At 42.6% G+C, this 27,349-nt stretch overlaps 1 protein-coding gene across 1 annotated transcript in view; it reads right to left on the reverse strand.

The window, feature by feature from the left end:
• LOC139552077 (laminin subunit gamma-3-like) overlaps positions 1–27,349 on the reverse strand; it is a 236,339-nt gene that overhangs the window by 199,242 nt on the left and 9,748 nt on the right. The window contains exon 2 of the mRNA XM_071363475.1: positions 4,391–4,695. Coding sequence (XP_071219576.1) covers positions 4,391–4,695 — 305 coding nt within the window. The remainder of the gene's footprint in view (positions 1–4,390; positions 4,696–27,349) is intronic.

Here is a 27,349-nt window from a genome sequence, read left to right on the forward strand (position 1 = left end):
AAAAACCCTGGAGAGAAACAATACACATGGAGTAATAGAGATCGTTCTCTACAATCAAGAATTGATTGGTGGGTGATAACCTCTAGTCTTGAGCCCAACACTGTAGAGGTAAAAATACTGCCTGCAGTCCTGACGCATCATAAAGTCATATGGTTGACTGTAAGAATGTGCAGTAATGATGGTAAGAAATACTCTGGTGGTTATTGGAAATTAAATAAATCATTGTTATTGCATGATGATTAAAAAAATGTGATTAAGAATCTAATTTCTGTTTACTGGAGTTTAGCTACATCTAATGCAGAATATGGGAAATATTGGGAACTGCTGAAATTTAAAATCCGCTCAGACTGTATTACTTATGGGAAACGGCTTGCTTTAAGAAGGAGATGTGAGGTAGCTGAACTCTCTAAGACAATTGCGGATATCAAAGAGATTGAGCATCTTGATCTTAATGAGAAAGATAAATTGAATGATTTACAGAATCAACTAGATACATTGTATGAGGAAAAGGCTAGAGGAGCTTTCATAAGATCCAGAAAACAATTGCTTAAAAAAGGCAAAAAGAACGGTAGATACTTTTTTAATTTGGAAAAGACGAGAGGGGAACTCAACACACTTCAGAAATTTAAGATTAATGGGATTACCACTGAGGATAGAGAGTTGTTATCAGACTTTACCACAAAGTTTTATGAGAATCTTTACTCCTTAAATAATTTGAGTGACTCTAAGGATCTCCTTGATTCTTTAGAGAATGTTAATTTGGTTTGTGAAGAATTCAATCGGTCTTGTTGTCAAGATTGATCCATTATGGACATCCAGTAAGGGGTTGCTCAGTTAAAAAATAACAAATCTCCAGGTTGTGATGGATTAAACTCTGAATTTTACAAAACATTCTCTGAAGAAATAGCACCATTTCTACTTGAAAACTTTAAGGAGGCTATAAGAAGGGGGAACTACCTGCCTCTCTGAAGCAAGGGGTCATTACTCTTATACCTAAACAACACAAGGATCTCTTAAATATTGATAATTGGCGTCCAATCACACTCCTAAATAACGGCTACAAAATTATAGCCTTAATCTTTGCAAAAAGGTTAAAGTCTTGCTTGAATGATCTGATTGATGAATGTCAATCAGGGTTTATGAAAGGGGCCCATATATCTAATAATCTGAGGCTGGTGTTAGACTTGGTTGAGTATTGTGATCTATTGGATGACTTCCCTGTTATCCTATTTTTGGATTTTCAGAAAGCATTTGATACAGTAAGTCACAATTTTATCTTTGATTGTCTTAAGCATTTGAAATTTGGTCTTTTTTTGTTGATGCTATTAGAACTCTGTATAATGGTGGCAATAGCTGTATCAAACTCTGTCATGGAACAACCTCAAGGCTTAATAACATTTACAAAGGAATACGACAAGGTTGTCCAATTTCACCTTTTTTATTTTTGTTAGAATCTCAAATTTTATGCTCATTAGTTCATAAAAGTCCATTTGAAGGCACTACATTCCAGGCCAGAGAGATCAAGATATCCCAACTGGCGGATGACGCCTCACTCTTTTTGAAAAATGTGTCACAAGCTAGATTAGCATTGGATATCGTGAAGCAGTTCTCCAAAATCTCAGGTTTGGCATTACATCTTTCCAAAAGGAGCTGTCAATGCAGCAGATTGCAACATCTCTGAAAAAGATACTGTAACTTACCTCGGTGTAAAGATCACCAAAAATCTTAAGGCTGTGAATGATCTTAATTTGAACCCTGTAACTGAATTTGTCCCCCAAAAATTATCCTCATGGTTAGGGAAGGATTTAAGCCTTCAAGGAAGGGTGCTTTTTTCCAAAGCTGAGGGACTATCTCGTGCATCCTATCTTTTTGACATTCCCAAATCCACTTGCTGTACCTTAGATAGGGTTTTGTACAACTTCATATGGAAAAACAAGCCACATAAGATAAATTGAGATGTTATCACCAACAGGGTTTGTGATGGTGGTCTAAATGTCTTAGACTTCACTCTCTTCAATCAGATATCAAAGGTCAACTGGATTAAAATGTACATAACAAATCCTCATAGTTTCTGGAATATTATTCCTCATTTTGTTTTTCAGAAGTTCGGAGGGCTTAATTTTTTACTACAATGTCCATATATTGTGGGTAAACTTCCTGTGAAACTGGCTTTTCACAAGCAGGCTTTAATGTGCTGGGCTTTGTTGTATGAACTTTTCACCTCAGAAATGTTTTATGTGGAACAATGGGTCGATAATACATAGAAACAAGATGTTATTTAACCATAAATGGTTCTCGAAAAACGTTGTCCTTGTCAGCCAACTAGTTAATATTAGTGGGAATCTATTTACATGGAGAGAATTTATGGAAAGATACAACTTTGAGGTTTCAAGCAAGGAATATGACACTGCTATTAAAGCTATAATTAGTCTGATAAAAACTTTACTTCAGAATAATGCATATTTTGGAATATCTCCGATTGTAAGCGATATCCAGGTGAATGGCATTGGTCTACTAGATACGAAATTCAACAATCGTTTATTAAGGGATATTTTCTACAGGAAGTCTATTCCCTCTGCAATATTTTGTTGGGCTTCATCGTTTGATGTAAACTGGCGTCGTGCTTGGCTCACTCCACACAAATTTATGGTGACCAATAAAGTAAAGGAGATCTCCTTTAAGATTATCCATAGATTCTATCCATGTAATAGCTTGATTTCTAAATATATACCTGATGTTACCAGTGAATGCAGATTTTGTGAACTAGAAACTGAATCTATTGAACACTTATTCTGTCATTGTTATATAGTGAAGTGTTCTGGACTGATGTAAAACTATATCTTAGCCTCAAATTGCATACAACCATTGACATTTCTAAGTTTGACATATTATTTTACTACACTGATTCCACAATTGAACATGAGTATTTCATAAATCTCTTTATTTTATTAGGAAAACATGTTCATACACAAATCAAAATTTATGAAGAAAAAGCCCCTTTTCCTATTTTTTTTAATCTGATTTGGAAAAGTCTTTAAAACGTATACAAAACAAAATGTCCAAAGAATGTATTCGCTATATGTCTGTATTTGATTTGATATAATGTGGATTAGTTTACTTTTTTTCTCATTTCTTTGTGGAATCCCTCTGGCTGTTATGTTTATGTTTTGCATGTTACTGTTAATAAAAAAATACAAAATAAATAAAAAAAGGTTTAAGTCTGGGCTCTGGCTGGGCCACTCAAGGACCTTCAGAAACTTGTCCCGAAGCCACTCCTGCGTTGTCTTGGCTGTGTGCTTAGGGTTGTTGTCCAGATTGAGGTCCTGAGAGCTCTGAAGCAGTCCCTGCCGCTGAAAAACATCCCCACAGCATGATTCTGCCACCACCATGCTTCACCGTAGAGATGGTGCCAGGTTTCCTCCAGACGTGACGCTAACATTCAGGCCAAAGAGTTCAAGCCTGGTTTCATCAGACCAGAGAATCTTATTTTTCATGGTCTTTGAGTCTTTAGGTGCCTTTTACTGAAGAGTGGCTTCCGTCTGGCCACTCTACCATAAATACCTGATTGGTGGAGTGCTGCAGAGATTATTCTCCTTCTGAAAGGTTCTCCCATCTCCACAAAGGAACTCTAGCGCTCTGTCAGAGTGACCATCAGGTTCTTGGTCACCTCCCTAATCAAGGCGCTTCTCCCCTGATTTCTCCCTTCGACCGCATGGCTTGGTTTTTGCTCTGACATGCACTGTCAGCTGTGGGACCTTATATAGACAGGTGTGTGCCTTTCCAAATCATGTCCAATCAATTGAATTTACCGCAGGTGGACATCTCAAGGATGATCAATGGCAACAGGATGCACCTGAGCTCAATTTCGAGTGTCATAGCAAAGGGTCTGAATACTTATGTAAATAAGGTATTTCTGTATAAAAAATATATACATTAGCAGAAAATAAACTGTTTCCACTTTGTCATTATGGGCTATTGGGTGTAGATTGCTGAGGATTAAAAAAATATATATTTTAGAATAAGGCTGAAACGTAACAAAATATGGAAAAAGTAATGTGGTCTGAATCCTTTCCCGAAGGCACTGTATATGTAAAAAATACACACAAAATGTATTATGTTAAAATGCAATGGTTCGTGAAGGCACGTTGAAAAAAAGTCCTTCATATGCTAATTAAGTATTGTACATGTTCCCTAACCTCTCCTTGACTTCAAAATACCTCTGTGACTTGTCTTCTACCATAATACCAACAGCCCATTCAAACGCCTCTACATCAGTCACTCTAAACATGTAATTTTCCCACTGTTCCACCGACACCAACCTCCTGCCACTACCCTGTTTCTCTCAGTTTCCCTCTCACTCGCACACACACGTACGCACACACATCCTCACCTGCAGCACGGCGCTCTGGTCAAAGTTATATGCGCTGGGTCGTCCCTCCAAAGTAGAGAAGGCCACGTTGCCCCCAGTCAAAGGGGAGATGTCACTGAACTCGTCGGTGCACAATGCCATCCTCTCATCGTCCCCCGGGCGGATATATCCCTTGGCGTTCTTCCCGTAGGTCTTGCTACAGGAGGCGCTGTAGTACTGGTAGGGCATCCATGGTCCATCCTGATTTGTCCGCTTGTAGATGGCAAAGCTCTCCGGTCGGCTGGTGTAGAACTTGAGCCGCACGTAGGTGATCTCAAAGGCCTTACCTGCGGAGATACAGGAGTTAGTATACTACAGTGTGAAGGGATGCAGGGATTAGTATGTCCACTACAGTATGTAACATACAAATGCATTTCAGCAGCAAACTTTCTGTCCCCCTCCATTTCTCCCCACAGAAACAGACTTGGTCTGATTGTTTGCTACACACATTGCTTGCTAGCCCTGCTGTCGTTAGTCCCATCAAATATTGCATTTTATAACTTTATAACATGTAAAAGGACAAATGCCAGAGTCTGTTTATCATTATGATTTATGTAAGTTTCTTATTCTACTCTCCACTCCGCTGTAAACTCTAGGCACAGGTTATGCACCTCTCGTTATTTGGTTTCTCTCGTTTTGGGAGTGTTTTTGATGTTTATTAGAAATGTTCATGTTAATTCTAATGAGGTCTTTTTTCAGTAACATGTGAAGTATTGGCCATTAGAATTTAACGTGTGCAATAGCAGGCCAATTGCCTCCAAGCTCATCATTAAGTTTGAGGCCCTGGGTCTTATCCACGCCCTGTGCAATTGGGTCCTGCACTTCCTGACGGGCCGCCCCCCCAGATGGTGAAGGTAGGAAACAACATCTCCACTTCGGTGATCCTCAACACTGGGGCCTCACAAGGGTGCATGCTCAGCCCCCTCCTGTGCTCCCTGTTCACCCATTACTGCGCGGCAATGCACGCCTCCAACTCAATCGTCAAGTTTGCAGACGACACAACAGTAGTAGGCTTGATTAACAACAACGACGAGACAGCCTACAGGGAGGAGGTGAGGGCCCTCGGAATGTGGTGTCAGGAAAACAACCTATCACTCAACGTCTACAAAACAAAGGAGATTATCGTGGACCTCAGGAAACAGCAGAGGGAGCACCCGCCCATCCACATCGACGGGACAGTAGTGGAGAAGGAGGAACGTTTTAAGTTCCTCGGCATACACATCACAGACAAACTGAAATGGTCCACCCACACAGACAATGTGGTGAAGAAGGCACAACAGCGCCTCTTCAACCTCAGGAGGCTGAAGAAATTTGGCTTGTCACCTAAAACCTTCACAAACTTTTACAGACGCACAATTGAAAGCATCCTGTCGGGCTGTATCACCGCCTGGTACGACAACTGCACCGCCCACAACTGCAAGGCTCTCCAGAGGGTGAATAACGCATCCCCGGGGGCAAACTACCTGTCCTCCAGGACACCTACATCACCCGATGTCACAAGAAGGCCAAAAAGATCATCAAGGACAACAACCACACCAGCCACTGCCTGTTCACCCCGCTACCATCCAGAAGGTGAGGTTAGTACAGGATCATCAAAGCTGGGACTGAGAGACTGAAAAATAGCTTATATCTCAAGGCCATCAGACTGTTAAACAGCCATCACTAACACGGAGAGGCTGTTGCCTACATAGAGACTTGAAATCACTGGCCACTTTAATAAATGGATCACTAGTCACTTTAATAATGGCACTCTAATAATGTTTACATATCTTGCATTACTCATTTCATATGAATATATTGTATTTTATACCTTCTATTGCATCTTGCCTATGCCGCTCTGTCATAGCTCATCCATATATTTATATGTATATATTCTTATTACAACCCTTTACTCCAAATTTGTGTGTATTAGGTAGTTGTGGAATTGTTAGATTACATGTTAGATATTGCTGCACTGTCGGAACTAAACTCAGCAAAAAAAGAAACGTCCCTTTTTCAGGACCCTGTCTTTCAAAGATAATTCGTAATAATCCAAATAACTTCACAGATCTTCACTGTAAAGGGTTTAAACACTGTTTCCCATGTTTGTTCAATGAACCATGAACAATTAATGAACGGTCGTTAAGACACTAACAGCTTACAGACGGTAGGCAATTAAGGTCACAATTATGAAAACTTAGGACACTAAAGAGGCCTTTCTACTGGCTCTGAAAAACACCAAAAGAAAGATGCCCAGGGTCCCTGCTCATCTGCGTGAACGTGCCTTAGACATGCTGCAAGGAGGCATGAGGCCTGCAGATATGTCCAGAGCAATAAATTGCAATGTCCGTACTGTGAGACGCCTAAGACATCACTACAGGGAGACAGGACAGACAGCTGATCGTCCTCGCAATGGCAGACCAAGTGTAACAAAACCTGCACAGGATCGGTACATCCGAACATCACACCTGCAGGACAGGTACAGGTTGGTAACAACAACTGCCCGAGTTACACCAGGAAAACACAATCTCTCCGTCAGTACTTACACTGTCCGCAATAGGCTGAGAGAAGCTGGACTGAGGGCTTGTAGGCCTGTTGTAAGGCAGGTCCTCACCAGACATCACCGGCAACAACGTCGCCTATGGGCACAAACCCACCGTCGCTGGACCAGACAGGACTGGCAAAAAGTGCTCTTCACTGACGAGTCGAGGTTTTGTTTCTCCAAGGATGACGGTCGGATTCGCGTTTATCGTCGAAGGAATGAGCGTTACACCGAGGCCTGTATGCTGGAGCGGGATCGATTTGGAGGTGGAGGGTCCGTCATGGTCTGGGGGGGGGTGTGTCACAGCATCATCGGACTGAGCTTGTTGTCATTCCAGGCAATCTCAAAGCTGTGCGTTACAGGGAAGACATCCTCCTCCCTCATGTGGTACCCTATATGAAAAACTATTCTAATTTAGTAGGCTAAAATCACATTGCTATCTTTTCACAAATGGTTTCATGTTTTACAACATTTAGATGTAAATCGGGTAACTCGGAAGTCTCTACTGTCAGATGATTATTGTTTCTCCACCAACATTTTCCCACATTCTTTATGTTAGAAATATTGTTTCAACGTCCAATCTTTAGATGTTAAAGTTTTGGCAAGTCTCTCTCTGTTGTAACACTCAGCCATTCCATTCTCAATACTGCAAAGGCAAATGAGAGAACGTTTACGACCGGTCGTTAAGTAGTAAAACCGCCACAACTTCCCCCTTCCTCTCTGGTGGGAGAGAGGAGGGGGGGTGGCTATCTTTGAAGCAACATGTGAAGCAACATTTTATAAAATGAGGGTAGGGTTTAGGAACAGTGTTTTTACCTAAAAAAGGTACACATCAAATCAAATACATTTTTATTGGTTACATACACGTGTTTAGCAGATGTTAATGTGGGTGCAGCAAAATGCATATGAACTCACATGGTACAGTTTGGTACCTTGTGGGTGTAATGGGAAATGTTTCTACACATTTCAAATATAAGGTACGATCGTCACTGCGCTTTGATAGGTGGGATAATATACTGATGGGGCTCATTAGCATCTTTAGGGGCACAGTGAAATACACTTATGCCAACCTTCAGTGAAATTGTATCAGTTTATGTGTTTGAGGGTTATGCCAATGCAAGTAGAGCACCTCATTTGACACAGTCTGTTGTAGACACATAGGCACTAGTAGTTCTCAACTGGTGCTACAAAATTGTGAGTGCTAAACCTTAACATTTGTTGACAATACAACAGAACCAATCAACCGGAATGACAATTTCTCTCACGGGTGGCCAAAAATAAACATCTGAAATCCCCAGCCCTACTAAGCCATGCCTCCAGTCTCTGATCTGATCCAGTGGATCATAGCTCAACTACCCAATTAAGTGATCTAAATGGCTGGATTAAAAATAACCCAATGTGTGTTCTGTCCACTACAGTGTCATGACTCTCCTGGTTGAGTATTCAAGGCCTCAGATCAGCTTGGTAAATAGCTGACAACAATCAGACCCTCTTACCCACAGAAGAGGGGAAGGGGGGGGTGGGCCGGTTTTGACACCTTAACACTCTGTCTTAAATTCGAAGGCCGGAGGGGAATCTCCGGTGGTAGCAGTATCATGCTGTGGGGATGTTTTTCATCGGCAGGGACTGGGAAACTGGTCAGAATTGAAGGAATGATGGCATGGCGCTAAATACAGGGAACTTCTTGAGGGAAACCTGTTTCAGTCTTCTAGAGATTTGAGACTAGGACAGAGGTTCACCTTCCAGCAGGACAATGACCTTAGGCATACTGCTAAAGCAACACTCAACTGGTTTAAGGGGAAACATTTATATGTCTTGGAATGGCCTAGTCAAAGCCCGGACCTCAATCCAATTGAGAATCTGTGGTATGATTTAAAGATTGCTGTACACCAGTGGAACCCATCCAACTTGAAGGAGCTGGAGTAGTTTTGCCTTGAAGAATGGGAAAAAATCCTAGTGGTTAGATGTGCCAAGCTTATAGAGACATACCCCAAGAGACTTGCAGCTCTAATTGCTGCAAAATGTGGCTCTACAAAGTTTCGAATTTGGGGGGGTGAAAAATTATGCACGCTCAAGTTTTCAGTTTTTTTGTTTTATTTCTTGTTTGTTTCACAATAAAAAATATTTTGCATCTTCAAAGTGGTAGGCATGTTGTAACGGCTGTATATTTCTTCCTCCTCATCTGACGAGGAGAGGCGAGAAGGATCGGAGGACCAATACGCAGAGTGGTAAGTGTCCATGTTTTAATAATATACACTGAACACTACACAAATAACAAAATAACAAATGTGAACAAACCGAAACAGTACCGTGTGGCGACAAACACTGACACGGAAGACAAACACCCACAAACCAACAGTGAAAACAGTCAACCTAAATATGGCTCCCAATCAGAGACAATGCAAAACACCTGCCTCTGATTGAGAACCATATCAGGCTAAATGAACAAACCTAAACATAGAAACAAATAACATAGACTGCCCACCCCAACTCACGCCCTGACCATACTAAATAAAGACAAAACAAAGGAAAATAAAGGTCAGAACGTGACACATGTTGTGTAAATCAAATGACACAACTCCCCCAAAAATGTAATTCCAGGTTGTAAGGCAACAAAATAGGAAAAATGCCAACGGGGTAAATACTTTCACAAGCCACTGTAAGAAGGATATTGTGACCTCTGGTGGACAACCAGAGCCTTACATCCAACGAGCCATTCCCGTAGAAGGATCGATTGGTTTCAAAGAGATGACGGACAATGACATTTACACGTAAATACATTACATTCCTTAACAAACAGTCCACTAGGGACTTTTGTCTAATTTAAGTGTGTATGTGTATTCTGTGTAATTATTTAGTTAGTTTGTAAATAAATAATGAAATCCATTTTTGCAGCACTGAATAATCAGAAAAGGCTGGGATTTTTGCAGCTTCAAGAAGTTTGTGACGGTCAGAATGAGAATGATATGAGATAATGATAACGTGAAACCCCGGCTGCCTTAGTATGATTCTCAATCAGGGACAACGATTGACAGCTGCCTCTGATTGAGAATCATACCAGGCCGAACACAAAATCCCAACATAGAAAATCACACATAGACAAACCCACCCAACTCACGCCCTGACCAACTAAAATAAATACCAGACAAAAGAAAACAGGTCAGGAACGTGACATAACCCCCCCCCCCCTTAAGGTGCGAACTCCGGGCGCACCAGCATAAACTCTAGGGGAGGGTCTGGGTGGGCGTCTGTCCACGGTGGCGGCTCTGGCGCTGGTCGTGGTCCCCACCCCACCATAGTCAAACCCCGCTTCCGTGGCCTCTTCCCAATGGCCACCCTCCATATAAACCCCATTGGATTAAGGGGCAGCTCCGGACTGAGGGGCAGCCCCGGACTGAGGGACAGGAGCAGCCAGAGCCTTCCGCCAGACAGGAGCAGCCAGAGCCTTCCGCCAGACAGGAGCAGCCTGAGCCTTCCGCCAGACAGGAGCAGCCAGAGCCTTCCGCCAGACAGGAGCAGCCAGAGCCTTCCGCCAGACAGGAGCAGTCAGAGCCTTCCGCCAGCCATGAGCAGACAGAGCCGTCAGCCAGCCATGAGCAGCCAGAGCCGTCCAGCCAGGATCAGCCAGAGCCGTCCAGCCAGGATCAGCCAGAGCCGTCCAGCCAGGATCAGCCAGAGCCGTCCAGCCAGAATCAGCCAGAGCCGTCCAGCCAGGACCAGCAAGGACCGTCCAGCCAGGACCAGCCAGAGCCGTCCAGCCAGGACCAGCCAGAGCCGTCCAGACAGGACCAGCCAGAGCCGGCTCTGGCTGGTCCTGGCTGGACGTCCTGGCTGGTCCTGTCTGGACGGCTCTGGCTGGTCCTGGCTGGACGGCTCTGGCTGGTCCTGGCTGGCCGGCTCTGGCGGATCCTGGCTGGGCGGCTCTGGCTGATTCTGGCTGGACGGCTCTGGCTGATCCTGGCTGGACGGCTCTGGCTGATCCTGGCTGGACGGCTCTGGCTGATCCTGGCTGGACGGCTCTGGCTGCTCATGGCTGGCTGACGGCTCTGTCTGCTCATGGCTGGCGGAAGGCTCTGACTGCTCCTGTCTGGCGGAAGGCTCTGGCTGCTCCTGTCTGGCGGAAGGCTCTGGCTGCTCCTGTCTGGCGGAAGGCTCAGGCTGCTCCTGTCTGGCGGAAGGCTCTGGCTGCTCCTGTCTGGCGGACGGCTCTGACGGCTCGGGACAGACGGGCAGCTCTGACGGCTCGGGACAGACGGGCAGCTCTGACGGCCCGGGACAGACGGGCAGCTGTGACGGCTCGGGACAGACGGGCAGCTCTGACGGCTCGGGACAGACGGGCAGCTCTGACGGCTCGGGACAGACGGGCAGCTCTGACGGCTCGGGACAGACGGACAGCTCTGACGGCTCGGGACAGACGGGCAGCTCTGACGGCTCGGGACAGACGGACAGCTCTGACGGCTCGGGACAGACGGACAGCTCTGACGGCTCGGGACAGACGGACAGCTCTGACGGCTCGGGACAGACGGACAGCTCTGACGGTGCTGTGCAGGCAGGCAGCTCAGACAGTGCTGGGCAGATGAGAGACTCTGGCTGCGCTGGAGAAGAGGAATGCTCTGACAGCGCTGGACAGGTGGGAGCAACTGGGGAGAGAAGCCGGAGAGACAGCCTGGTGCGGGGGGCTGCCACCGGAGGACTGGTACGTGGAGGTGGTACCGGGTATACCGGACTGTGAAGGAGGACACGTGCTCTTGAGCACCGAGCGGCGAGGTGGAATAGCCCGCACTGAGCTATGCTGGCGAACCGGGGACACCATTTGTAAGGCTGGTGCCATGTACGCCGGCCCGAGGAGACGCACTGGAGGCCAGATGCGTTGGGCCGGCTTCATGACACCCGGCTCGATGCCCAACCTAGCCCTACCAGTGCGGCGAGGTGGAATAGCCCGCACTGGACTAAGCATGCGTACTGGGGACACCGTGCGCTTTACCGCATAACACGGTGTCTGACCAGTACGACGCCCTCTCACTCCGCGGTAAGCACGGGGAGTTGGCTCAGGTATCCTACCCGGCTTTGCCACACTCCGCGTGCCCCCCCCCCCCCAAGAAATTTTGGGGTCTGACTCTCGGGCTCCCAACCGCGTCACCGCGCTGCCTCCTCATACCAGCGCCTCTCTGCCTTCGCTGCTTCCAACTCCGCCTTGGGACGGCGATATTCCCCTGGCTGAACCCAGGGTCCTTTGCCGTCCAGGATCTCTTCCCAGGTCCACGAGTCCTGTGTCTTCTGTTGCTGCTGTCGCTGCCCTTCTCCACTCCGCTTGGTCCTTTGTTGGTGGGTGTTTCTGTAACGGTTGTCGTCATATTCCTCCTCCTCGGACGAGGAGAGGCGAGAAGGATCGGACCAATACGCGGAGTGGTTAGTGTTCATAATGATTTAATATAACAAAACTGAACACTGAATTACAAAACAAATAAACGAAGTGCAGAAACCTATACAGTACCGTGTGGTGAAAAACACAAACACGGAAACAAACACCCACAAAACACACGTGAAACCCCGGCTGCCTTAGTATGATTCTCAATCAGGGACAACGATTGACAGCTGCCTCTGATTGAGAATCATACCAGGCCGAACACAAAAATCTCAACATAGAAAATCAACCATAGACAAACCCACCCAACTCACGCCCTGACCAACTAAAATAAATACAAGACAAAGGAAAGGAAAACAGGTCAGGAACGTGACATATATATACACAGTTGAAGTCGGAAGTTTACATACACCTTACAAATTTTTCACAATTCCTGACATTTCATCCAAGTAAAATTCCCTGTCTGAGGTCAGTTAGGATCACCACTTTATTTTAAGAATGTGAAATGTCAGAATAATAGTAGAGAGAGATTTATTTCAGCTTTTATTTCTTTCATCACATTCCCAGTGAGTCAGAAGTTTACATAAGCTCAATTAGTATTTGGTAGCATTGCCTTTAAATTGTTTAACTTGGGTCAAACGTTTCGGGTAGCCTTCACACAAGTTTCCCACAAAAAGTTGGGTGAATTTTGGCCCATTCCTCCTGACAGAGCTGGTGTACCTGAGTCAGGTTTGTAGGCCTCCTTGCTCGCACATACTTTTTCAGTTCTGCCCACAAATGTTCTATAGGATTGAGGTCAGGGCTTTGTGATGGCCACTCCAATACCTTGACTTTGTTGTCCTTAAAACCTCACTAGGGTATGTGGGACGCTAGCAGAAATAGAAATAAAATGAATCACTAACCTTTGATGATCTTCATCAGATGACACTCATAGGACTTCATGTTACACAATACATGTATGTTTTGTTCGGTAAAGTTCATATTTTTATCCAAAAATCTGAGTTTACATTGGCGCGTTATGTTCAGTAGTTCCAAAACATCTGGTGATTTTGCAGAGAGTCACATCAATTTACAGAAATACTCATAATAAACATTGCTAAAAGATACAACTGTTATGCATGGAATTTTAGATCCACTTCTCCTTCATACAACCGCTGTGGCATATTTCAAAAAAACTTTACGGAAAAAGCACACCATGCAATAATCTGAGTACAGTGCTCAGAGACGAAAACAACCCAAACAGATATCCGCCATGTTGTGTAGTCAACAGAAGTCAGAAATAGCATTATAAATATTCACTTATCTTTGATGATCTTCATCAGAATGCACTCCCAGGAATCCCAGTTCCACAATAAATGTTTGTTTTGTTCGATAATTTCCATAATTTATGTCCAAATACCTCCTTTTTGTTTGTGCGTTTAGCTCAGTAATCAAAATTCATGAGGTGCGACCACTAGATGCAGACGAAAAGTCAAAAATTTCCGTTACAGTCCGTAGAAACATGTCAAACAATCTTTAGGATGTTTTTAACATAAATCTTCAATAAAGTTCCAACCTGAGAATTCCTTTGTCTGTAGAATTGCATTGGAACGCAAGCTAACTATCACGTCAGCTCATGCCTCTCTGGCAGACCTCAGACTCAATCCCCTCTCATTCGCCCCCACTTCACAGTAGAAGCCTCAAACAAGGTTCTAAAGACTGTTGACATCTAGTGGAAATCTTAGGAAGTGCAATATGACCCCATAGACACTGTGTATTCGATAGGAAAAGAGTTGAAAAACAACAAACCTCAGATTTCCTACTTCCTGGTCGGATTTTTTCTCAGGTTTTTGCCAGCCATATGAGTTCTGTTATACTCACAGACATCATTCAAACAGTTTTAGAAACTTCAGAGTTTTTCTATCCAAATATACTAATTATATGCATATTCTAGCTTTTATGGCTGAGTAGCAGGCAGATTAATTTGGGCACGCTTTTCATCCAAAATTACCAATGCTATTTTGCCATTTTGCCATAACTTTGGAAGTATGCTTGGGGTCATTGTCCATTAGGAAGACCCATTTGCGACCAAGCTTTAACTTCCTGACTGACGTCTTGAGATGTTGCTTCAATATATCCACATCAATTTCTTGCCTCATGAAGTCATCTATTTTGTGAAGTGCACCAGTCCCTCCTGCAGCAAAGCACCCCCACAACATGATGCTGCCACCCCCGTGCTTCACGGTTGGGATGGTGTCCTTCTTCTTGCAAGCCTCCCCCTTTTTCCTCCAAACATAACGATGGTCGTTATGGCCAAACAGTTCTATTTTTGTTTCATCAGACCAGAGGACATTAATCCAAAAAGTACGATCTTTGTTCCCATGTGCAGTTGAAAACCATAGTCTGGCTTTTTATGGCGGTTTGGAGCAGTGTCTTCTTCCTTGCTGAGCGGACTTTCAGGTTATGTCGATATAGAACTCGTTTTACTGTGGATATAGTTTTGTACCTGTTTCCTCCAGGATCTTCACAAGTTCCTTTGCTGTTGTCCTGGGATTGATTTGCACTTTTCGCACCAAAGTACGTTTATCTCTAGGAGACATAACGCGTTTCCTTCCTGAGCAGTATGACGGCTGCGTGGTCCCATGGTGTTTATGCTTGCGTACTATTGTTTGTACAGATGGACGTGGTACCTTCAGGCGTTTGTAAATTGCTCCCAAGGATGAACCAGACTTGTGGAGGTCTGCAATTTCTTTCTGAGGTCTTGGCTGATTTCTTTTGATTTTTCCATGATGTCAAGCAAAGAGGCACTGAGTTTGAAGGTAGGCCTTGAAATACATCCACAGGTACACCTCCAATTGACTCAAATGATGTCCATTAGCCTATAAGAAGCTTCTAAAGCCATTTTCTGGAATTTTACAAGCGTTTAAAAGGCACAGTCAACTAAGTGTATGTAAACCTCTGACCCACTGGAATTGTGATACAGTGAATTATAAGGGAAATAATCTGTCTGTAAACAATTGTTGGAAAAATTACTTGTGTCATGCACAAAGTAGATGTCCTAACCTAAGACTTTGGAAAGCAGACTGCCAGACATCATTGCAGAGCTTGCATGTGTTTCCTGTGGAACTTATTTAGCAAAACCTAACATCTGAGTGGCGGCATGATTTTCAGATAGGCAAGAAAGCAGACACCTCAACAGGGCCCTGATTAGTGGGTATGCTGAGCACACCACGGTGGGCCTCAAAGGTAAAACAACCAGCCAGCCAGCCAGCCAGCCAACCAAACAATAAACAAACAATCACAACATCAGACACTTTTAAGGGTGGACTGTGCATGTGACAGAATAAAAGATGTCATTGATTTGTTGATCTACCTCTAGTGCCTTATTAACCATCTATCGAGCTGCATAGGAAGCGATACAGGGATAAATGGAGAGAAAAATGGAGAGAAAGAGGGCTAGAGAGAGAGGGAGAGAGTTGGGGAGAGATTAAACGAGAGAGTGCGTGCGTGAGAGAGATAGAGCGAGGGGAGACATGAATAGAGAAAGAGATACAAAAGTGGGAAGGCAGGGGCGAGGGAGGGATGAAGACCTTCCACAAAATCTCAGGGATTTTCAACTCAACCAAATTATTTAGTTATTTGATTGTAACACTCCTTATAAAATGGGAAAAGCCAAAGCTGAGAAAAATAGGCATCTAAATTAGCCCCGTCTGGTGGATCCCCGGCAAAGAAGAAAGTTCCTCTGAATTTCTTATGTGGGGGCGTCTGAGAGGGATTTGGCAGGCTCTGCAAACTTCTAGCTATAATTGATGTTATAGTCTAATTGAGGCACTGGGGGTGAGCATACATTTTTTGTTGTTTTGTTTGAGTGGAGAGTGGAGTCTCACAAGCCGGGTTCAATTAAACCTTGAAGGCACTATATTTCCGCATATTGCAGAATCTTCATGCTTGCATGGCCACTTGTGGAGGATTCTGCTGCTGCATGGGCTCTCAACCGTGAGGAGATGAGTATGCTGAGAATAAGTATGTGTTTCCATCCTAAATATGTCTTGATAAGTGAACTGTAAAAATGTCTGATTATTGAACTGGATGTCGGTTATGTGTGTGAATCAGAGCACACATTATCTTGAGCATCAACCACCCTAATAAATGCATCCAAATAGAGCAGAGAATCCACACCCCTGGCTAGGAACACTAGCTTCCTTTGATTTGGTATTGTTTTTCTATACCACTCAGCATAATACCGCCCTCATCCACTCTTGGTGATCTAGTAGGCAACAACAAGCAACAACAGCCAACCTTCACTCTTTAGAGGGCCATACATTAATGTTGGTTCAAATCAGTAAGGCTGGCCTGAACGCTAGCTTTAACTGTATCCAGTAAGCATAACATAATTCACACAGTTTCCTATTCTACGGGCATAGTGGGAATGTATACTGTACAAGCGTATCATAATCATCATAGCATCCTGTTTGCGCTCCTCTTTTATATTTAGCTATGTGCGGAATGCCATTCACCTATTTACTTTTTAGCCTATGAGCACGGCACAATAACGCACATTCCTCACGCTTGCTGTTTATTAGCCTATTGGTACACACGTACAATCATCACCTTTCTCTCCCTCAACCAATGGGCGTAAATCTCGGGATGTATTTACATTTCAAACCTTATCTATGTTCTCTCACTTGCGTGTTACAGAAAAAGTTACCGACAACCTTCCACCTCCGCACAATCACCAGCTATAATGACCTAAAGGCCCGTCATAAGACATCCTTTCTCCCTGCGGGGGAGATTCGATGCCAGCAGTCCAGCAAACGGCTACCTGTCATCAGCATCTGGATACGAGGATCATTCCCAAAATATGTCATATTACATTCCGTATTTGTTGTTAACGCAGTTAAGCCTGTACTAAAAGGATTGAAGTATTCTTGGGCCTTATATATTGTTTGTTAAAAAAAATGTTTTAGTGTGTATGAGGCCTTAGGCCTTAAGCATCTATCAGTCCAAAACGTGTATGCCGTGTTGGTTGGGAATTTGGGGGAGGTGCGTGTTTGGGCTGTGCGTTGACCGCGAATGGTGTTCTCAAAGCCGCATCAAAATGGTACGCCGGACTATCCCTTCTCTGCGTCTGTAGACTGTGAATTAGGCTTAAATTGAAACCTTTTAGTAAAATACCCATCACCCTGATAGGAATATACAGCCTAATGACATCTGTCTACTCCTCTCTGCCAAAACATTAGCCATCTTCACAGTTAGACTTCCTCTCTTGGCTTTCCCTACTCAGCAACGCTATCTTTCACCACTCAAATAATTTAATTTACTCTCCGCATGCGGTGAGTTTAGTTCTGCTGGCACAGGTAAAAAAGAGAAAGAAAAGGAAGAGGGGAATAAAATGTGTGGAAAGTTTGTGCGTCCCCTGTGATGATATTCAGTCTAATTGAGAAGGACATTAGTGTGTTTTTCTCTGTTACTGGTTGGTGATGAGTCAGCTTTGTCAAACTTTCATCAAAAAGACCTGCATGTTTTCTGCAAGTATTTTAATCTGTATTTCCAGTTGACCCATTTTACCCATGGATCCCAATTTTTTTTATACTGAATATTAAATAATAATAAAATATATTTTTTGTGTTCAATGTTCATTCTGTGCTCTCAGAGAAGTAAACACAGCAACAGAGAACCACTTGAACTGAGTAGCTGAATCAAAATGACTGTGTTGAATAGGTTTTACCTTGGACCCCTCTCCAGCCCAGCCATCCGGTCATCACACAGCTGTGTGCTCCACCACGCTTGGGGCCTGATGTGTCCTGAGTGGCCCAGACCTAGACTAAACTACATCTCCACAGTAGACTCAATATTTACCAAGCTACTCTGGATATTTACAGGATTCTCATATATGTCTGTTCGCTTTGAAAGTTTGGGGACAGTTAAAAATGTTTGGGTAGATTATCATTACTAAACCTGACAGGAATAACGTCACTGAATTATCTGTGGTTGAAAAAGAAAGTGTTTGACCCTGATATATGGTCTTTGGTCTGACTAACGTGCGATTCTGCCCTAGAAACACTTTAGCTTCATCTAGTTTTTTAGTATTGAAAGTATCTTGAAACCAGTTACATTTGTGAATATAAACAGTAGTAGTTTGTTCATAGTTGTGTATATAGTATATAGCATAGTGCATTTATATCCAGTAGGTTACTGTAAATGTACAGTAAAATATTGGCTGCACAGAAGCCATTAAATGACTGTAGATTTACAGAAGCTTTACTGTAACACAAATGTACAGTGCATTACTGGAAGCACAGTAGTTAGTAAACTGTTGCAGAATTATAGTGCAAGTAGCTAGTGCCAACGTCAAGGTGTATTTCTGTTACATGTATTTGATATAGGTATTTCCATACTTTTGATACCTAATATTTTGTCATTTGTATTTCACTGGCCGGCACTACAATTAATGAACCTATTTTTTGAGTTTAGCTAAAATATATGTATATCATATTTTTTTCTAATACAAATATATACAGTACTTGGAAGTTACAGCATTCTCTGAAATGGTAACATAATATGTTTACTTGCTATGACTGTGGTATATTATTGTTAACCTTAGTTTAATACACTGACTGTAAGTCACTCTGGATAAGAATGTCTTCTAAATGACCAAAATGTAAAACATTTAGCTGGCAAAGAACCATGCTGGGTATTATTCTAAAGATCTCCTCCCCAAACAAGGCCAAATTTGATCAAAATACAAATAGTTTAGGGCGGAGCTCATTAGAATAATACCCAGCAGTGTGCTTTACAATTGATAATTTTAAACTTTTTAGGGCTAGGGGGTAGTATTCGGAAATTTGGATGAATGAACTGCCCAAAGTAAACTGCCTGATACTCAGGCCCAGAAGCTGTCACGGCCGTCGTAGGGAGGAGACCAAGGCGCAGCGTGGTAAGTGTACATTCTTCTTTATTTAAAAAACGAACACTGAACAAAACGAACAAAATAACAAAACGAATCGTGAAGCTAATATGGATAGTGCAGACAGGCAACTAAACATAGATCAAGAACCCACAAAACCAAAAGGGAAAATGGCAACCTAAATATGATCCCCAATCAGAGACAACGATAAACAGCTGCCTCTGATTGGGAACCAATTCAGGCCACCATAGACATACATATACCTAGACTTTCCAAAACCCCTAGACACACAAAAAACCCTAGACAATACAAAACAAGCATACCCACCCTCGTCACACCCTGACCTAACCAAAATAATAAAGAAAACAAAGATAACTAAGGTCAGGGCGTGACAGTACCCACACCAAAGGTGCGGACTCCCGACCGCAAACGTGAACTTATAGGGGAGGGTCCGAGTGGGGCCATGTATCGTGAGATTTTGAGTGAAAACCTCCTTCCATCAGCAAGGGCATTGAAGATGAAACCTGGCTGGGTCTTTCAGCATGACAATGATCCCAAACACACCGCCCGGGCAACGAAGGAGTGGCTTCGTAAGAAGCATTTCAAGGTCCTGGAGTGGCCTAGCCAGTCTCCAGATCTCAACCCCATAGAAAATCTTTGGAGGGAGTTGAAAGTCCGTGTTGCCCAGCAACAGCCCCAAAACATCACTGCTCTAGAGGAGATCTACATGGAGGAATGGGCCAAAATACCAGCAACAGTGTGTGAAAACCTTGTGAAGACTTACAGAAAATGTTTGACCTCTGTCATTGCCAACAAAGGGTATATAACAAAGTATTGAGATAAACTTTTGTTATTGACCAAATACTTATTTTCCACCATAATTTGCAAATAAATTCATTAAAAATCCTACAATGTGATTTTCTGGATTTTTTTTTCTCATTTTGTCTGTCATAGTTGAAGTGTACCTATGATGACAATTACAGGCCTCTCTCATCTTTTTAAGTGGGAGAACTTGCACAATTGGTGGCTGACTAAATACTTTTTTGAAAACTGCTAAAATAATGTCTGTGAGTATAACAGAACTGATATGGCAGGCAAAAACCTGAGTAGAATGCATCTGGATTTTTTTTTTTAGGTCACAGCCCATTCAAATGCTTGTTTATGGGAGTTTCAAAGGAATACCTCCCAGATTGCAGTTCCTATGGCTTCCACTAGATGTCAACAGTCTTTAGAAAGGGTTTCTGGCTTGTTTTTTGAAAAATGACTTAGCAGTTGTAGTTTTTCAAGGTGGCTCTCATTTTGGACTGTAGTCTTGTGGCGTGTGTGGATGAGGGCGCGCACATCGTTATTTATCTCCGGTATTGAACATACTACATACTACAAGATGTAAGACACTTGTATGTTCATGAATGTTTAATATTACGATTTTGGTATTTTGAATTTCGCGCTCTGCAAATTCACCGGATGTTGTTGACGCTAGCGCCCCACCTATCCCAAAGAAGGTCATTTACATTTTGGTCATTTAGCATGCACTAGTTGCCACTGCTAGAGAGAGACTGTCAACGAATACAGCAAAGAGCTGCTGTTTTTATGAGTGAGTTCATGTTTAAGTTCTTACTCAGCACTGTCAACAGTTTGTATTCAACTCTATTGTAAGCCATGAAATGCGCGTTCTTCCTATTTCTACTCAGCGCTACAACAAGCACTACAGCAGTAATGAATGAGTAGGAAAGTGTAGCTATAGGCTTGCATTGTTGTTGTTAGCGGCTTGGGTCTTTTTTAATATCAAGGAATATTTCACTTCCTCTGTTCATAGGAGTAACAACATGAGTTTGTGCATGAAGCAGAAATAATGCGGTGCGACTCGAGTTTCGCCATCAGCTGGAAGACGGTGTCCCTTTTTGATCAGTGGAGGAAAGGGAGAGCGGAGGGATGTTGAGAGACGAACCTTCAGTCTGCTGCTCTCTCCCTCCGCTGAGACTGACCATCAGATGCAGGCCCCATCAGCCCAGTAAAATAAAAAGCAAAATATTTTAATTTATGCTCACTCAGCTGTGCCTCACAAGTAATAGAACAATGGATCTATTACCGGTGTGATCATATAACCTACCGCAAATTTAGAAAAATCATTTAAAAAATGTCCCGAACAACAACGCATTGGCAGGTAAATTCAAGCAAAGCCAGTATGCGGTGATAATGTATTGGACGTATAGCTTACTGCACAAACCTCACTGCTACAGTACTGTTGCATAGGCGTACATTTCTTAAGTCATGTTAATAAAAAATCAGATCTATAGATCTCAGCATGCATTTTGACTCAGAAAGTGACCTTGACTTAGAAAAGGTTGGTGACCACTGTCCTAAAGCAATGGGACTCCCTAAATCTTTCTCAGATTATTACCAATCCCACAAGGTATGACTCAAACACCCAGAAAAGGCTACTCTTCTTGATGTTATCCTCACAAATAATCCTGATAGGTATCAGTCTGGTATTTTCTGTAATGACCTTAGTGATCACTGTTTTTCAGCCTGTGTTCGTAATGGTTGCTCAGTGAAACGACCTGTCCAAATTTTTCATAGACGCTTGCTAAAAGCCTTCCTTCATGACCTGGCCTCTGTAAATTGGTATAGAGTCAGCTTGATCCCCTCTGTTAAAGATGCTTGTTGACAAACACACCCCCATAAAGAAAATGTGAATTAAAAACAGGTTCAGCCCCTGGTTCGACTGTGATCTTGCAGAGTTACCCACCTCAAGAACTGCATTTAGCGAAAGGCTCGGCACACACATATTCAGACTGACTGGCTCTCATTCAGGCAAATGAGAAATACGTGCACTCAGGTTATCCGGAAGGCCAAAGTTAGTTACTTTACCGAGCAGTTCTCTATCTGAAGGGTAACCCCAAGAAGTTCTGGAAAACGGTTAAAGACTTGGAGAATAAACCCTCCTCCTCACAGCTGCCCATGTCCCTTAAAGTTGATGACGTGGTTGTTACTGACAAGAAGCACATAGTTGAGCTTTTTAATCACCACTTCATTAAGTCAGGATTTCTCTTTGACTCAGCCATGCCTCCTTGCCCATCCAACATTTCCTAATTTCCCATCCCTTATAATACGATTAGCCCCGATGCTCCTCCCTCTTTTTTCCTCTGCCCCGTTACAAAGTTTCTCACTGCAGGCGGTCACTGAGTCCGAGGTGCTAAAGGAGCTCCTTAAACTTGACCCCAAAAAAGCATCTGGGTCAGATGGTTTAGACCCTTTCTTCTTTAAGGTTGCTCCCCCTATAATCACCAAGCCTATCTCTGATCTTTTTAACCTGTCTCTCCTCTCTGGGGAGGTTCCCATTGCTTGGAAGGCAGCCACGATTCGTCCTTTATTTAAATATGGAGATCAAGCTGTTAACTGTTATTTATCAAAGGTGTTGGAAAAACATGTCAATAATCAACTGACTGGCTTTCTTGATGTCAAAAGTATTCTCTGTGTTATGCAATCTGGTTTCCGCTCAGGTTATGGATGTGTCACTGCAACCTTAAAGGTCCTCAATGATGTCACCATTGTTCTTGATTATAAGCAATATCGTGCTGCTATTTTTATTGACTTGGCCAAAGCTTTTGATACGGTAGACCATTCCATTCTTTTGGGCCTGCTAAGGAGTATTGGTGTCTCTGAGGGGTATTTGGCCTGGTTTATCAACTACCTTTCTCAAGGAGTGCAGCGTATTAAGTCAGAACATCTGCTGTCTCAGCCACTGCCTGTCACCAAGGGTGTACCCCAAGGCTTGATTCTAGGCACCACAATCTTCTCAATTTACATCAACAACATAGCTCAGGCAGTAGGAAGCTCTCTCATCCATTTATATACAGATGATACATGATACATATACTCAGCTGGCTCTCCCCGGATTTTGTGTTAAATTCTCTACAACAAAGCTTTCTTAGTGTCCAACACGCTTTCTCTACCCTTAACCTTGTTCTGAACACTTCCAAAACAAATGTCATGTGGTTAAGAAGAAAGCCACTCTCCCCACAGGTGTGATTACTACCTCTGAGGGTTTAGAGCTTGAGGTAGTCACCTCATACAAGTACTTGGGAGTATGCCTCTCAGCACATATCAAAGCTGCAGGCTAAAGTTAAATCTAGACTTCCTCTTTCCCCCCAGCTGCCAAAATAACCCTGATTCAGATGACCATGCTAGATCATGGAGACTTCATTTATAGATTGGCAGGTAAGGGTGCTCTTGAGCAGCTAGATGTTCTTTACCATTCGGCCATCAAATTTGCCACCAATGTTCCTTATAGGACACATTACTGCACTCTACACTCTTCTGTAAACTGGTCATCTCTGTATACGCGTCGCAAGACCGACTGGTTGATGCTTATTTATAAAACCCTCTTAGGCCTCACTCCCCCCTATCTGAGATATCTACTGCAACTCTCATCCTCCAAATACAACACCCGTTCTGCCAGTCACATTCTGTTAAAGGTCCCCAAAGCACACATATCCCTGGGTTGCTCGTCTATTCAGTTCTCTGTAGCTAGCGACTGGAACGAGCTGCAACAAACACTCAAACTGGACAGTTTTATCTCAATCTCTTTATTCAGAGACTCAATCATGGACACTCTTATTGACAGTTGTGGCTGCTTTGCATGATGTATTGTTATCTCTACCTTCTTGCCCTTTGTGCTGTTGTCTGTGCTCAATAACGTTTGAACCCTGTTTTGTGCTGCTACCATGTTGTGCTGCTGCCATTTTGTGTTGCTACCATGTTGTTGTCATGTTGTGTTGGTGGCATGCTATGTTGTTGTCTTAGGTCTCTCTTTATGTCGTGTTGTCTCTCTTGTCGTGATGTGTTTTGCCCAATATTTTTATTTAATGTATTTTTATTTTTAATCCCAGCCCCCTTCCTCCTTTTGCCTTTTGGTAGGCCGGCATTGTAAATTAGAATTTGTTCTTAACTGACTTGCCTAGTTTAATAAAGGTTAAATCATTTTTTTTTAATAAATAATGTTTTCGATTTGACATTTGGTTTCAAAAGCAGCACAAAAAAAGAACAAGTAAGAATGAACAGTTGTGGAAGAAGTACCCAATTGAGTAAAAGTAAAGATACCTTAATTGAAAATGACTCAAGTTGTCATGTTTTGTCTTTGATCTTCATGTCTTGTCCCTGTGCTTCCCTCTGCTGGTCTTATTAGGTTCTTTCCCTCTTTCTCTCTCTCTCTCTCCTCCTCCCTCTCTCCCTCTCCCGCTCTCTCTCTCTATCGTTCCGTTCCTGCTCCCAGCTGTTTCTCATTCTCCTAACGACCTCATTTACTCTTTCACACCTGTCCCCTATTTTGCCCTCTGATTAGAGTCCCTATTTCTCCCTCTGTTTTCCGCTTCTGCCTGGTCGGATTCTTGTTTGATGTTTGCTGTTCCTGTGTCCTTGTTCCGCCCTGTCGTGTTTTTGCCTTCTTCAGATGCTGCGTGTGAGCAGGTGTCTATGTCAGCTACGGCCTGTGCCTTCCTGAAGCGACCTGCAGTCTGTGGTCGCGTCTCCTGTCGTTCCTCTCTACTGACGAGAGGATTTCAGTTTCCTGTTTTGGATTTACCTTTGATATATCCAGGAGAATCATTGTTTGTTTGATACTGGAATAAAGACTCTGTTACTACTTACGTCGCTGTTGGGTCCTCATTCATCAGCATAACACAAGTAAAAGTGAGTCACCCAGTAAATATTACTTGATTAAAAGTCTAAAAGTATTTGATTGAAAATATACTTAAGAATCAAAAGTAATGCTAATTTCAAGTATCAAAAGTAAAATTATAAATAATTTCAAATTCCTTATTTTGGGCAAACCAGACTGCACAATTTTCTTGTTTTATTTCATGGATAGTCAGGGGCACGCTCCAACAACATAATTTACAAATGAAGCGTTTGTGTTTAGTGAATCTGCCAGATCATAGGCAGTAGTGATGACCAGGGATGTTCTCTTAATATGTGCGTGAATTGGAAAAATGTCCTGTCCTGTTAAGCATTCAAAATGTAAGTACTTTTGTGTGTCAGGGAAAATGTATGGAATAAAAAGTGCATTATATTCTTTAGGAATGTAGTGAAGTAAAAGTAAAAGTTGTGAAAAATATAAATAGTAAAGTACAGATACCAAAAAAAGTAGTACTTTCAAGTATTTTTACTTAAGTTCTTTACACCACTGAGAATGAACTATAACCTTTGAATTCTACTGTGCAAATATACCGTACGTTATAGGGAAATAATGCACGCTCTAGAATGCCCTTCAAGCCAATCAGAAACAAATATTCAACAATGCCATGGTATAATTGAGTGAAAATGCCAGAGAAGCCGGTGTTTGGAAGATATATTGGCACGGGTGTTTTTGCTTGGATGGCATTATTCAAATAATGATTGACATATTTTCCTTAACATTATTTGATGAATTTATTCATACTATTTCATCCTTTCACAAGATATAGTCCAGAAACAAATCTAGGGTTGCTACCCAAGCTGGCTGGTAGTTCGTTCTATCGGTTCGGGTGATAGAGACGCAACCCATATGTTCAGTCTTTTTGTTCTGTATCTATGGACATGGCCCAGTCGTTCGTTCTAAATGTTCCATTTGCTATACTGGTTGGCAACGTTCTTATACCTTGCTTGCTAGCTAGCCGACCTCGGCTAACTTACGGTCATATCAAAAAGTGCAGCCAGATTAACAGCAAAGTTGCTGCATTTGTTTAAGCTGTTTTCTAGTGACATTTATTTGGATACTTCCATAACAACGAGCTAATGAGGCGCAATTTCTCCTGGCATAGACAATGTGCTCACTCATCAGGACACTGTTGTTCAGAGTAGCTAGCCAACAACACAGCTAACACAATCACTTCAAACTGAAGCTGGAAAGACTGCAAACTACCTGCACTTAATTTTGTTTGACCTTTTTTCAATTGACATTTCTAAAAATGATGCCAGCTGATTCATGACTTCGACTGGCTGAGAAACGCTGCCTGCCTGCCTGTCTGTCTCGTCCCGACTCCCAACACGTCCATGACTATGGGACAGCTGGAGATTGAATTTGAATATTGAAACAATGTTGCAAATGTCGGACACACAGCAAAGCAAGGCTTATACAAATCTCCACTGTAAAAAAAATGATAGTCTAAAAGAAACGTGAGATAATGTCTAGATGCTTTTCATAGTGGATATCAAGTTTATAAAGTACCTGCCTGGGCTGATGGGACAGTGGATTGCGCAGTCAGATGGAACAGAGTAAATAGCCATTTTAACTTCATGGATTTAGCCAGCGGTAAACTTCTGGAACAGACACCTGCTGCAATGCGGTTTTAACAAATCAGCATTCAGGATTAGACCCACCCATTGTATGAGGTACTTTATTTTTTAAATTGTATTGTAATACAATTACAGCAATTGCTAACAGTGAATATGTAATTATATATTACAGCGTACCAATGAATATTTGTTTTATATCACGTACACTTGTAGAGGCCTTAACAAAAGCTTTTAAACTGGCAGTGACTACAATGCAGAACACATCAAAAGAACATGGCTAAAAACAGAACCAATACATTTTTTGAGAATTGCTGCAACTCTGCTCTGTTACCTAGAAGGCACTCTCACTAACGGGTGCAACAAGTATAGCCTCTTACAAGGCACACCTCAAAATGTGTCAATGAGCCGCAATAACACCACGCAACCACAAAATACTTTTTGGCAATCCAAAATTACAGTATGGTACAGTATTCTGTGGGGGTGGTACTGAATTACAGTAAATTATTGGCAGTACAGTAGACAGTAAATGACTGTAGATTGACAGGAAAAGGTTTTTAGAGTTACAAATCATAGTATTGTACCCTATTCTGTGGTACTGAATTAGAGTAAATTACTGGCAGAACAGTAGCAAATAAATTACTGCAGATTTACATGACAAATACAACAACAACAAAAAGTATGATACTGTATTCTGTTAGATACAGCATTCTCAGTAATGGGTGCAACAAATATAGCCTACTACAAGGCACGCCTCAAAATATGTTAATGCTACAGAGATTATTTTGCCACTCACATTTTCTCACAGTGCACCATAATTCACACTATGCTGCTGTAAATATACAGCAAAACAGGTAATACAGTACTTTACTGTAAATTTGTATTGTAAAATGACAA

Source organism: Salvelinus alpinus, chromosome 24 (assembly GCF_045679555.1).
Source record: "Salvelinus alpinus chromosome 24, SLU_Salpinus.1, whole genome shotgun sequence".
Classification (NCBI taxonomy): domain Eukaryota; kingdom Metazoa; phylum Chordata; class Actinopteri; order Salmoniformes; family Salmonidae; genus Salvelinus; species Salvelinus alpinus.